Genomic DNA, 14103 nt, shown 5'->3' on the forward strand with positions numbered 1-14103 from the left:
TGTAGTGTATGTACCCGTCTATCTTTAAGGGAACTATTGAATGTAACCACAGAAAATGCTGGAAAAACTCAGCAAGTCAGGCAACATCCGTGGAGAGAAATTTGAGTTGACGTTTCGGGTTTGACCCTTCTTTTGCTATCGTATTGAATGTAACCGTTCACCTTTAAGGGAACTACTTTAGGTGTGGCACTATTTGTTTGGCTTCTGTATACTGTAATACCGATAGTGACCACACCAGTATATAAGTGTTGTGGCATGATTGCTGGGGCAGATTCGCCCGGACCTTCGAATAGTAAAGACCTGTTTGTTTGTTACTTCTGAAGTCTGTGCATTTATTAACTGCACAACCCACAGACTTTACAAAAGTGGCTGGAGAAATGCAAGTATTCCTTTGTTTTTCTTTCTTGAAGCCTTGTAACTCACTGCAGAGCACCTATCATCCCACAGTGAGTCAAATTAGTCCGTGAAGACATTGTCTCAAAGCAGTTTTGATCTCTCGAGAGCTGTCGGGCAAGAGGTGAGGTCTCATTAACTCCTTTCTCTTTCAGACCTTGAAAGTGAGAAGTTGATGAAATATCTGGGAGCGGACAATGATCAGGAAATCTTACTTCCTCCTGTCACTTCTCCAAGGTAATATCATCATCAGCTCGGACATATTTGTGGTTAATAGTCTTTGTGAAAGATCATTCTTATTGAGCTATGATTGGGGGCCAAATTCAGCAGCGACCCAGTGTCCTAACTCGCACCAAGTCCCGTTCACAGATCAACCCTGCGCTCGCTGATCTGCATTGGCACCCGGTCCGGCAACTCCCCAAATTTAAAATCCTCATCCTCCTCTTCAAATCACTCCACGGGCTCCCCCCTCTGCCTCACTATCTCAGTAACCTCCTCCAGCCCCTACAACCCTCCCTATCTCTGTAACCTCCTCCAGCCCCTACAACCCTCCCTATCTCTGTAACCTCCTCCAGCCCCTACAACCCTCCCTATCTCTGTAACTTCATTCAGCCCCAACAACCCTCCCTATCTCTGTACCCTCCTCCAGCCCCTACAACCCTCCCGATCTCTGTAACCTCCTCCAGCCCCCTACAACCCTCCCTATCTCTGTAACCTCCTCCAGCCCTGCAAGCCTCCGAGATCTCTGCGTTCCACCCATTCTGGCCTCTTGTGCCTCCCCGATTTCCATCGCTCCACCAATGGCGGCCGTGCCTTCAGCCATCTAGACCCTTAGCCTTGGAATCCCCTCCCTGAAACTCAGGGATGAACAAGAGGCCAGAATTGGAGGAATACAGAGATCCAAATTTTAGTTACAAGTCGCCATGACCGCAACACAGCAGCGCATGGAATAGACAGGCAGTTCAGCCCTCACACTTAGTGTCAAATCTCAGGATGATAGCAACCACGGTAAGGGTGCGAGATATGGTAAAGTTAACAAGCAAACAAGACAGAAAGTGTATAAAGGGGTCATATATACAGTTTTTCTGTTTGCCTCTGATCTGCTGGGCAGTTACATTTCATAGCATCATAGAATGAGGCAGCACAGAAGGAGGCCATTCTGCCTATCGTGCCTGTGCCAGCTCTTTGGTAGAGCTAGCCAGTGAATCCCACTCCCCCGCTCTTTCCCCACAGCCCTGCTGAAACCATGAATATTTCAGATGGACACGGAACAAGAGGTGTTTGCCACCAACGTTTACAGTGAGGCCCAGTTCAGTTTTAACAAACACGCAGCGAGACCGCCTGTAAAAGTCATGAACCCAACGCCCTGCCCCTCCGACACATTCAGAGCTCAGGCGAGAGGCGATTCGCTCCTGTGCTTCAAAGAGTCTGCTGGATTAGGGCCATTGCTGAGCTTGGGGACAAGTCAGTCTACAATGGTGTATCGGAATCACCCTACAGCAATATTGTTGGTCCAAAAATAATCCCTTAGACAATGAGGATCCAAAGAGATTCCTTAGACAATGAGAATCCAAAGTGATTCCTTAGACAATGAGAATCCAAAGACATTCCTTAGACAATGAGGATCCAAAGAGATTCCTTAGACAATGAGGATCCAAAGAGATTCCTTAGACAATGAGAATCCAGAGATTCCTTAGACAATGAGAATCCAAAGTGATTCCTTAGACAATGAGAATCCAAAGAGATTCCTCAGACAATGAGGATCCAAAGAGATTCCTCAGACAATGAGAATCCAAAGAGATTCCTTAGACATTGAGAATCCAAAGAGATTCCTCAGACAATGAGAATCCAAAGAGATTCCTCAGACAATGAGGATCCAAAGAGATTCCTTAGACAATGAGAATCCAAAGAGATTCCTTAGACAATGAGGATCCAAAGAGATTCCTTAGACAATGAGAATCCAAAGAGATTCCTTAGACAATGAGGATCCAAAGAGATTCATTAGACAATGAGAATCCAAAGAGACTCCTCAGACTATGAGAATCCAAAGAGATTCCTCGGACAATGAGAATCCAAAGAGATTCCTTAGACAGTGAGGATCCAAAGAGATTCCTCAGACAATGAGAATCCAAAGAGATTCCTCAGACAATGAGAATCCAAAGAGATACTTTAGACAGTGAGGATCCAAAGAGACTCCTTAGACAATGAGAATCCAAACAGATTCCTTAGACAATGAGGGTCCAAAGAGATTCCTTAGGCTTTAATCCAAAGAGATTGTTTAGACAATGAGGATCCAAAATGCACCAAGTAGACTGAATCAGTTTAGACAATCAGAAGGGCTTTAGAGCAAACAAGAGAGTTAGGTTTGCTAAGGGAATTGTGGGAGGAGATAGCGGAAGGGCTTGCCATAATTTTTCAATCTTCCCTCGATTCGGGGGGGTGCCTGAGGATTGGAAAGTGGCAAATGTGACACCATTGTTCAAGAAAGGGTGTAAGGACAATCCTAGTAACTACAGGCCAGTCAGTTTAACATCAGTGGTGGGTAAAGTTTTAGAAACAATAATCAAGGAAAAAATTATCGGACTCTTGGAGAGGTTTAAGCTAATTAAGGAGAGCCAACACGGGTTTGGAAAAGGCAGATCGTCTTTGACTAATCTAATTGAATTTTTTGATGAAGTAAAAGTGAGGATTGATGAAGGGAATGCAATGGATGTTGTCTACATGTATTTTAGGAAGGTGTTTGACAAAGTACCACATAAAAGACTGGTTTACAAAATTGAGGCTCATGGAATAGGTGGGTCAGTGGCAGCTTAGATAAGGAATTGGCTTCAGGACAGAAAACAGCGAGTTGTGGTAAATGGCTGTTTTTCAGACTGGAGGATGGTAGACAGTGGTGTTCCCCAAGGGTCAGTGCTGGGGCCACTGCTTTTTTGGATATATATAAATGACCTGGATATTGGAATTCAGAGTAGAATTTCTAAATTTGCCGATGACACCAAACTTGGGGGTGTGGCAAACAGTGAGGATGATACCAATCGACAGCAGAACATAGAAAGGGTAGCAGAATGGGCAGACAAGTGGCAGATGGAATTTAATACAGTGAAATGTGAGGTGATGCATTTTGGCAGAAGGAACAGGGAGAGGCAATATACACTTAATGGCACAGTTTTAAAGAGTGTGCAGGGACAGAGGGACCTGGGAGTTAATGTGCATAGGTCCCTGAAGGTGGCAGGACATATTGAGAGAGTGGTTAACAAAGCATATGGGATCTTGGGCTTCATAAATAGAGGTATTGAGTACAAAAGTAGAGAAGTTATACTGGTCACCAATATAGAATGAACTTGTCCACTCCCGTGCCGAGGATTCCCTTCCATCCATTGGGTTGATGGAGCCATCTGTTGGGTCAAGAATTGTCTTCACATACAGAAACATTGTGTGCTGAGGAAAAGGCATGAGGACAGGCGGGTGCGATGTCCACGGGCAAGGTGACTATAAGTCTGTCCGACATGTGGGTTCACTATAATGCTCCCCAGTCACAGAACACGGTGCGCAGTGTTTGATATTCATTCTTAGATTGTGTTGTCTCAGTCGCTCTTGTCCTTCTGGGTGGTAGAGGTTGCAGGGGAGGGCGATGCGGTCAACATAACCTTGGTCAGTTCCTTGTGTGTCCTGTCGATGGTCCACACTGCAGACACTGAGCGCCAGTGACAGAGGGGGTGGATATCGAGTCCAGTGGAGCGACCAGCCATCCAGTGCTAAATATTGATATTTCTCTCCCCAGCTGTATTGTCAGAGGAGTGGAAAGGCGAGACTCCACGAGAGGTGACAGCACAGGAAGGTTTGTGTGCACAGATTCCATGTCATTACACTTATCCATCGCATCTGGCAAACCGACCACGAGGTGGAGTCTGGATTAATAATGAGGGACGGAGATCTTCGTCTATAGTCTTTCACTCCAAGGATCACAATCATGAGTCGTCAGAGTTTCGCCATCGGACCCAGCTGTCTGGAGACCTGAGAGATGGAGACTGTTCCCTGATTATAAACAACATCACACAGCGAGACGCAGGAACTTATTATTTCAGCGTAGAATTTGAGAACATTCATCGGTATAGCTACTACCCTGTAACACAGCTTCATGTTTCTGGTAAGTGCTGGGTTATAATTACTCAACAATCCACGTTCAACATTCAGTGGGAAATAACATAAGCTGTGGCAGTTACATATTAACACAAAACACAGCGTATTATAACACAGCGTCTGATTATCAATAACCTGGCGATACCGTCCAGTTCAGTCCTAAAGCAACCTTGAATACTCACTTTATTATCAATGATTGAATGTCTTGACTGTGTCCATCATTGTAATCAGGTTATCGACTCCCACCTATCTCTCTAATCGTGTTTAAAAGTCTTACATACAGACAAAAGACAGACTCCCATTTCTCCAGCCCCTTTCACCACCTCAGGACGTCCCAAAGCGCTTCACAGCCAATGAAGTATTTTTTTGCAGTGTGGTCACTGTTGTAATGTACGAAAAGCGGCAGCCAATGTGTGCACAGAAAGCTCCCACAAACAGCAATGAGATAATGACCAGATCGTCTGGTTTAACACTTCAAAAGTACTTCATTGGCTGTGAAGCGCTTTGGGTCGTCCTGAGGGCATGAAATGTGCTGTAGAATTCAAGTCTTTCTTGTAAGTGTTGGTTGATGGATAATTACAAATTGTTTGTGTCCTGCAGTGGAGAGGATTTAATTTAACGTTGGCAGAGATCTCTGAGCGAGTGGCCAGCCAGTATTCCTGGGGCTGTGACCAGGTCCTCCACCCCCACCCAGTATTGTCAATTCCAGGGTCTCGGAGAGAAAGTGCATTAAGCTCCATGACAGACACTCCACCAACACTAGAAATTGGCAAAAATTTCTTCTTACAGATTCACACAGAGTTACATAGAGTCTACCGCACAGAAAGAGGACTTTCAGCACAACTGGTCCATCCTGGTGTTTATGCCACACACCAGCCTCCTCCCACCCCTCTTCATCTCACCCCACCAACACCAGCCTCCTCCCACCCCTCTTCATCTAACCCCATCAACACCAGCCTCCTCCCACCCTTCTTCATCTCACCCCATCAACACCAGCCTCCTCCCAACCCTCTTCATCTCACCCCATCAACACCAGCCTCCTCCCACCCCTCTTCATCTCACCCCATCAACACCAGGCTCCTCCCACCCCTCTTCATCTCACCCCATCAACACCAGTCTCTTCCCACCCCTCTTCATCTCACCCCATCAACACCAGCCTCCTCCCACCCCTCTTCATCTCACCTGATCCACACCAGCCTCCTCCCACCCCTCTTCATCTCAACCCATCAACATCAGCCTCCTTCCACCCCTCTTCATCTCACCCCATCAACACCAGCCTCCTCCCACCCCGCTTCATCTCACCCCATCAACACCTGCCTCCTCCCACCCCTCTTCTTCTCACCCCATCAACACCAGCCTCCTCCCACCCCTCTTCATCTCACCCCATCAACACCAGCCTCCTCCCACCCCTCTTCATCTCACCCCATCAACACCAGCCTCCTCCCACCCCTCTTCATCTCACCCCATCAACACCAGCCTCCTCCCACCCTTCTTCATGTCACCCCATCAACACCAGCCTCCTCCCACCCCTCTTCATCTCACCCCATCAACACCAGCCTCCTCCCACCCCTCTTCATCTCACCCCATCAACACCTGCCTCCTCCCACACCTCTTCATCTCACCCCATCAACACCTGCCTCCTCCCACCCCTCTTCATCTCGCCCGATCCACACCAGCCTCCTCCCACCCCTCTTCATCTCACCCCATCAACACCAGCCTCCTCCCACCCCTCTTCATCTCACCCCATCAACACCTGCCTCCTCCCACCCCTCTTCATCTCACCCCATCAACACCAGCCTCCTCCCACCCCTCTTCATCTCACCCGATCCACACCAGCCTCCTCCCACCCCTCTTCATCTCACCCCATCAACACCAGCCTCTCCCACCCCTCTTCATCTCACCCCATCAACACCAGCCTCCTCCCACCCCTCTTCATCTCACCCCATCAACACCAGCCTCCTCCCGTGCCTCTTCATCTCACCCCATCAACACCAGCCTCCTCCCACCCCTCTTCATCTCACCTCATCAAAATCAGCCTCATCGCACCCCTCTTCATCTCACCCCATCAACACCAGCCTCCTCCCACCCCTCTTCATCTCACCCCATCAACAACAGCCTCTTCCAACCCCACTTCATCTCACCCCATCAACACCAGCCTCCTCCCACCCCTCTTCATCTCACCCCATCAACCTCAGCCTCCTCCCGCGCCTCTTCATCTCACCCCATCAACACCAGCCTCCTCCCACCCCTCTTCATCTCACCCCATCACCATATCCTTCTATTCCTTTCTCCCTCATGTGTTTATCCAGCTTCCCCTTAAATGTGTCTCTGCTCTTCGCCTCGACCATTCCCTGTGGTAGCGAGTTCCCCATTCTCACCACTCTCTGGGGAAAGAAGTTTCTCCTGAATTCCCTGTTGGATTTATCAGTGACTCTCTTATATTGATGGCCCCTAGTTCTGGTCTCCCCCACAAGTGGAAACATCTTCTCTACGTCTACCCTATCGAAACCCTTCAGAATTTTAAAGCCCTCGATCAGGTCACCCCTCAGCATTCTGTTTTCTAGAGAAAAGAACCCCCGCCTGTTCAGTCTTTCCTGATCGTTATAACCTCTCAGTTCTGGTATTATCCGTATAAAAGTACTTTCTCTTGCGGGACTGTGATTCCTATTTGAACTGATGCCTCACGTTATATTTATCTAAAAGGATCCATTCTCTGTGTGTTAGATTTCACAGATAAACCCAGGATATTCCCTGCTGAAATGATTGCAGGAAAGCGTGTGAACGTAAGCTGCACCTTCAACACCACGTGCACTGGAACAGCACCTGTCTTAACCTGGGTCCATCACACTGACGTACCCGGGTCAGTCTCAAACAGTGTAACTCAGCATGGCGTCACTCTGACATATACTTCTGTTCTGTCCCTGATCCCATCACTCAAACACCACGGACAAACTCTCACCTGCAGAGTCAGATATCCATCTGTTTCATCGGAGCAGACCCTCACACTCACTGTGCAATGTAAGTATGGACATCCTTAATTCTATATTACCCGTGATAGTCTACACTGCACACAGCAAGATCCAACAAACAGCAATGTTCCGATGTCAAGATCAGCTGTATTTTACAGATAGGAGTCTTCATTGAATAGTGTCATGGGATCTTTTACATCCACCTGAGAGAACAGATGGTGCCTCGGTTTAATATCTCATGCGAAAGATGGCACCTCAAACAGTGCGGCGCTCCCTCAGTACTGCCCCTCCATCAATGCGGCGCTCCCTCAGTACTGCCCCTCCAACAGTGCGGTGCTCCCTCAGTACTGCCCCTCCGACAGTGCGACGCTCCCTCAGTAATGTCCCTCCGAAAGTGCTGCGTTCCTTCAGTACTTCCCCTCCCACAGTGCGGCGCTCCCTCAGCACTGCCCCTCCGATAGTGCGGCGCTCCCTCAGTACTGCCCCTCTGACAGTGCGGCACTCCCTCAGTACTGCCCCTCCGACATTGCGGCGCTCTCTCAGTACTGCCCCTCCGACAGTGCGGCGCTCCCTCAGTACTGCCCCTCCGACAGTGCGGCGCTCTCTCAGTACTGCCCCTCCGACAGTGCGGCACTCCCTCAGTACTGCCCCTCCGACATTGCGGCGCTCTCTCAGTACTGCCCCTCTGACAGTGCGGCACTCCCTCAGTACTGCCCCTCCGACATTGCGGCGCTCTCTCAGCACTGCCCCTCCGACAGTGCGGTGTTCCCTCAGTACTGGCCCTGGGGAGTATGGGCAGGTCCGCCATTGTACACCTGTGTGTGGAATGTAAGTACTTTCCTCTATCCGTCTCTTATTAAAACTCGGGCACTTCCTGTCTGTGAACAGCGTACATCCTGTCCTCACCTGTCCAGTGTCCACTTTTCCCGTTAAGTCTAGTGTCCACATCACCAATGGACACTGCCTATGTAAATGTCACGCTGTAATTACACCCTCCCACCAGTGGTGGCATTGCAGTATTCAATCCTTGCGTTTCCCAGCTCCTCAGCCTGTTCTAGGCTCCAACCAACTCTACTCACCAGTTTGGGACAGATTTAATTGGAAATGAAGTACGCCTTTAAAATGGTTTACATTTTACAAGCCAATCTGTTACTTATGGAAAGCTACACCTGCTCTCCCTGTAGGGTTTAAACCCCACAAGATGCAGGAATGGACTGGGTGTTGGGCGGTTTGTCTTGTCCCAGAGTGTAGGCAGCCTCTGGATTGTGTTGTCGGCTGGGGTGGTGGTTTGAAGGGATATGGGCCAAAGGCGGGTAGATAGAGTTAGGTCACTGACCAGCCATGGTCTCATTGAAAGGCGGAAGAGGCTCGAGGGGCTGAATGGCCTCCTCCTGTTCCTGTGTGAAGGATTCAGGAATAGATCCGTCCTGCAGTCTTATCTGTGACACGTGCCTCTGATGTAGGCAGAATATGGTGGATCGAGAAGCCTGGTTTTCAGCAGCTCTTCAGAGAGCTCGAACGTTACAACTTGAAGATAAAGTGTGAGGTCGAGCTGATCGCTTAATCCACTCATTAATAAAGTCTGTTCCGCATACTCCACTAGGAAGTGTCCCGTGCTCACTCGAGACGTCTGCTTGTAGACCAGGGGAGGGAGGAGGTTGCCTGCTAACACAATGCATCGTTAGGTTCAGCCTTACGGTCTCACGCTGCAAGGGAGTCGCTTAATTGTTGTTCTTCCCTCCGCAAATGAGCCGGAGCTTTCCCCCAAGTCGCACTGCGCTCGGAATGCCCAGGGCGTCCCCTGCGTCGGCGCGGCCGGATCCAACCGGCCCGGAGACCTCACCTGGCGTCTCCCCCTTCGCCAACGTCAGTGGCAGTCAAACGCGCGGCCCTTTCCTGGTGTGGCGGGTCAGCAACAGCCAGCTGCTGACTGGCTCCCAGACCCTGAGGGAGGGCGAGGGAGAGGCGGAAGCGACGGTCTACTGCTCGGGTAGGAACCGGCACGGAGAGGCCATGCTCAAGGTTTATCTGTGGGTCAAAGGTGAGAGAACGTCTCCCACCCCTCTTCATCTCACCCCATCAACACCAGCCTCCTCCCACCCCTCTTCATCTCACCCCATCAACACCAGCCTCCTCCCACCCCTCTTCATCTCACCCCATCAACACCAGCCTTCTCCCACCCCTCTTCATCTCACCCCATCACCACCAGCCTCCTCCCACCCCTCTTCATCTCACCCCATCACTTTATCCTTCTATTCCTTTCTCCCTCATGTGTTTATCCAGCTTCCCCTTAAATGTATCTCTGCTCTTCGCTTCGACTACTCCCCGTAGTAGCGAATTCCCCATTCTCACCACTCTCTCGGGGAACGAGCAGAAGTGATTATTAAGCGGGGCGTGTAACGGGAGTCCGAAGCGTTAGCGCCCGAACTGCACAACTGTCCGTGATGAATTTTCACTTTGTGTAAAATGTTTCCAGATCATTGTACAGCACAACCCTGCCCACGTCAATAGATGGGGACCTTGGACAGGGGGTGAAACAGTCCACTAATGCCAGTGTCCCACCCTGAGGAGCCAGTTACAATCGCTCCCTCTCAGAGAGTTTGCCATGAGCTCAATGGTTACAGATGTGTTTAGTAGATGTATGAATGTTTACACCAAACATTCCACTAATATTAAGCTTGGTTGCTGATCGCACAGCGAGTGGATCTAAAGCGGAGAGTAAGTCCTCGTCTCTTGCTGTACGTTTCCAGGCACTCTGCACTCGATTCAGATCCTGGGAATACGAGCTGCTATATTCATTCTCGCCGTCTTCGCTACCGTCGCTGGGGTCGGCGTCTGGGACCGAAGGACAGTTAACGGAAGTCCAGAGCCTGTTGGGAGCTGTGAGGAGCCGGGAGTCGGGAAACAGCGGGAATCAGCGGTCTGACCACTTATTCCATCGGACAACAGACTGAAGACGAGCGCTCGCCGCCACAGCCGTTATAGATCGTAAAATTCTCATCCTGGTTTTCAAATTCCTCCCTGGCCTCGCCACTGTTCCCTTTAAATTTTTGCTGGGGTGCGCGGCCGATTTAAGGGGCTGCGCGACCCATTCAAAATACCGCACGTGCGCGGGAGCTGTAGAACGCTGGGCGTCCGAGTGGCCTGCAGCTTAAAGCAATCACTGGGCCTCGCCACTCTTTATCTCTGTAATCTCCTCCAGCCCCTACAACCCTATCTCTATAACCTCCTCCAGCCCCTACAACCCTCCCTATCTCTGTAACCTCCTCCAGCCCCAACAAACCCTCATTATCTCTGTAACCTCCTCCAGCCCCTACAACCCTTCCTATCTCTGTAAACTCCTCCAGCCCCTTCAACCCTCCCTATCTCTGTAACCTCCTGCAGCCCCTACAACCCCCCCTTCTCTGTAACCTCCTCCAGCCCCTACAACCCTCCCTATCTCTGTAACTTCCTCCAGCCCCTACAAGCCCCCTTCTCTGTAACCTCCTCCAGCCCCCTACAACCCTCCCTATCTCTGTAACTTCCCCCAGCCCCTACAACCGCCCCAATCTCTGTAACCTCCTCCAGCCCCTACAACACCCCTTATCTCTGTAACCTCCTCCAGCCTCTACAACCCTCCCTGTCTCTGTAACCTCCTCCAGCCCCTACAACCCTCCCTATCCTCTGTAACCTCCTCCAGCCCCTACAACCCTCCCAGATCTCTGCGCTCCTCCAATTCTGACCTCTTGCGCATCCCCCAATTTCCATCGCTCCCCCTTTGGTGGCCGTGCCTTCAGCCGCCTGGGCCCTGAGCTCTGGAATTCCCTCCCTAAACCTCTCCGCCTCTCTCTCCTCCTTTAAGATGCTCATTAAAACCTAACTTTTTGACCAAGCTTTTGGTCATCTGCCCTAATATCTCCTTATATTAAATAATGCTGCGGTACAGAGGGATCTGGTGGTTCCCATACATGAATCACAAAAAGTTAGCATGCAGGTAGAGCAAGTAATTAGGAATGCAAATGGAATGTTGGCCTTTATTGCAAAGGGGTATGCTGTATAAAAGTAGGGAAGTCTTGCTACAACTGTACAGGGCCTTGGTGAGACCACACCTGGAGTACTGCGTACAGTTTTGTCCTCCTTATTTAAGGAAGGATATACTTGCATTGGAGGCAGTTCAGAGAAGGTTCATGAGTTGATTCCTGGGATGAAAGGGTTGTCTTATGAAGACAGATTGGGCCGATACTCATTGGAGTTTAGAAGAATGAGAGGTGACCTTATTGAAACATATACGATGCTGAGGGGGCTCGACAGGGTAGATGCAGAGAGGATGTTTCCCCTCGTGGGGGAATCTAGAACTCGGGGGCATAGTCTCAGAATAAGGGGTCGCCCATTTAAGACGGAGATGAGGAGGAATTTCTTCTCTCAGAGGGTCGTTAATCTGTGGAATTCTCTGCCCCAGAGAGCCGTGGAGGTGGAGTCAGTGAATATATTTAAGGTGGAGATTGACAGATTTTTCAACGATAAGGGAGTCAAGGGGTATGGGGAGCGGGCAGGGAACTGGAGTTGAGGCAAAGATCAGAACAGCCATGATGTCATTGAATGGCGGAGCAGGCTCGAGGGGCCGAATGGCCGACTCCTGCTCCTATTTCTTATGTCTTTTGCCTCAGTGTCAAATTTTGTTTTTTGTTTGATAACGCTCCTGTGAAGCGTCTCGGGATGGTTTATGACGTTTAAGGCACGATACACATATAAGTTGTTGTGGTTTTCAGGATATGTTGAGGGATTAGGCATTGCAAGAGTTAAATGACAATACCATTGCAAGAGTTAAATGACAATACCATTGCAAGAGTTAAATGACAATACCATTGCAAGAGCTAAATGACAATACCATTGCAAGAGTTAAATGACAATACCATTGCAAGAGTTAAATGACAATATCATTGCAAGCGCTGCAGTCTCTAATATACAACCACCAGTCCTGGGCAGCACTTGTTTCTGAAATTGGAATTGATCAAGATAAATTGATATGAGGTGCAGTTTCAAGCACTTGAGAAGGGAAAATCTACCTGGCATTTAAGGGAAAATCAATTTTTTATTAAAAGAATCTGGTGGAAAGAAATCTAGGTGGTCCTGCCGATTGCTGTTATCAAGGAAGAAAGTTTGGGGGAAATAAGATTGAACATCGATAAAACCTGTCAGTCCACCAATACTGCTCTTTGGGTTTATGATCATTTTGAACTGATAAGATGGAATCAGGCACAATCTAGCGGGTTATTTGGGGGAACTAAAAGATCCTCTAAAATAAACAGACACAATGGGCTGGATTTTGCCAGCCCTGGCGAGGCGGGTTTGGAGACAGGACTGCTGGGAAAATGGCAGAATCTGGGGGCGGGTACCCATCCCGCCCCATCGCGCCCCATCCCGTCTCCGTGCCTTCTTCCCAAGAGGTGGATAGAAAATGTTTACTTACCTTTGTTTCTTCCTGCAGGCTCCAACCGTTGGGGATGCGGAGAGACTCGCATCTCGCCGGCAGAGATGACAGAATGGCCGCTGCATTCTCCGACGCAACAACCATCTGATTTCAGCTGACAAAAGAGGTTTGATGAGGTCTTGAATACAAGGACTCATCAAACAACAGGGAATGTCAGTGATTGACAGCTTCACAGAGCTGTCAAACGGTGACAATTCACCTGTCTAAAATTTTTGACAGATGAAACGTCATACGCTGACGTTCTCTGTAACCGGCTTCCCCTTAATTGGCCGGCTAAACCCGCTGGGCGGGGCTTAACAAGGTTAACCAAGGGAACCTAGTGTGGGTTGGCCACAAGTCGATGGAGGCGGGACTAAAACCCAACAAGCAGCAGTCCCGCTGTAGCTTTCAAAAGCTCTTTATAATAATTTGTCCGTGACTGCACGAACCACCCTGGGTACAGGTATATTGTGTATCAGTAACACAGGTTTATTAAACATTAAACATCCGGTACAAAGAGGTAATATTTAACAAGAAGATAGTCGCAGACTGTTCATTGAACCCCAGCGTTCCTTCCGAGTGAATCTTTAGCACTTGCTATGTTCTGTTGACTGAAGCTTCTCAGCCTCTGGTTTCGCGCTGCTTTCAGTGTTCCATAGCTACTGCTTTCTAGCTTTTTTTTTCCCTTTCAAAAATACAGAGCTACTTGCAGCTGATTGGGCTATCTCACCATTCTGACCTTCACAAGTACGTCCTATGATTTCCTCCCTTTTTCTGCCGTGAGGTTTTCTATGAGAACTTTTATAGTCCCACAGAGGTCTTTTGCCTGTCACATAGCCCATTATCTAGCTTGGTCTGAAACTTGACCGATAAGGGATATTACATTTTACCATCATGCTTTACTTCTTAGCCATTCGCCATTTTATACAGGCTTTTTAGGTTTTTAACATACAATTTCACATTTTATAGTTATTTAATAATGATTACAAAATCTTAACAATGTTTACTAAATCCTACAGGTACACTCTATCCTAAACCATCTCCAACACTCCCCCATTGACAAAATCACCCCCATGTGTTAATAACTGTGACTAGGTGACAACGCTTGATCACTGATTTAAAGATATTATGATAATATTGTAATGGACAGTA

At 48.8% G+C, this 14103-nt stretch overlaps 1 protein-coding gene across 1 annotated transcript; it reads left to right on the forward strand.

Annotated features, from left to right (window-relative positions):
• Nucleotides 1–553: 553 nt before the first annotated feature.
• On the forward strand, nt 554–9066 carry LOC147110140 (sialic acid-binding Ig-like lectin 13). Its single transcript, XM_086002472.1, has 4 exons — nt 554–630; nt 4175–4540; nt 7258–7551; nt 8966–9066. Exons 1-4 carry the CDS (start codon nt 591–593, stop codon nt 9064–9066), a joined length of 801 nt encoding a protein of 266 aa, XP_085858598.1. The 5' UTR covers nt 554–590.
• The last annotated feature ends 5037 nt before the right edge of the window (nt 9067–14103 follow it).

The sequence above is a fragment of the Somniosus microcephalus genome, chromosome 12 (genome assembly GCF_052327205.1).
Source record: "Somniosus microcephalus isolate GS21.2 chromosome 12, FLI_Smic_1.0, whole genome shotgun sequence".
Classification (NCBI taxonomy): Eukaryota; Metazoa; Chordata; class Chondrichthyes; order Squaliformes; family Somniosidae; genus Somniosus; species Somniosus microcephalus.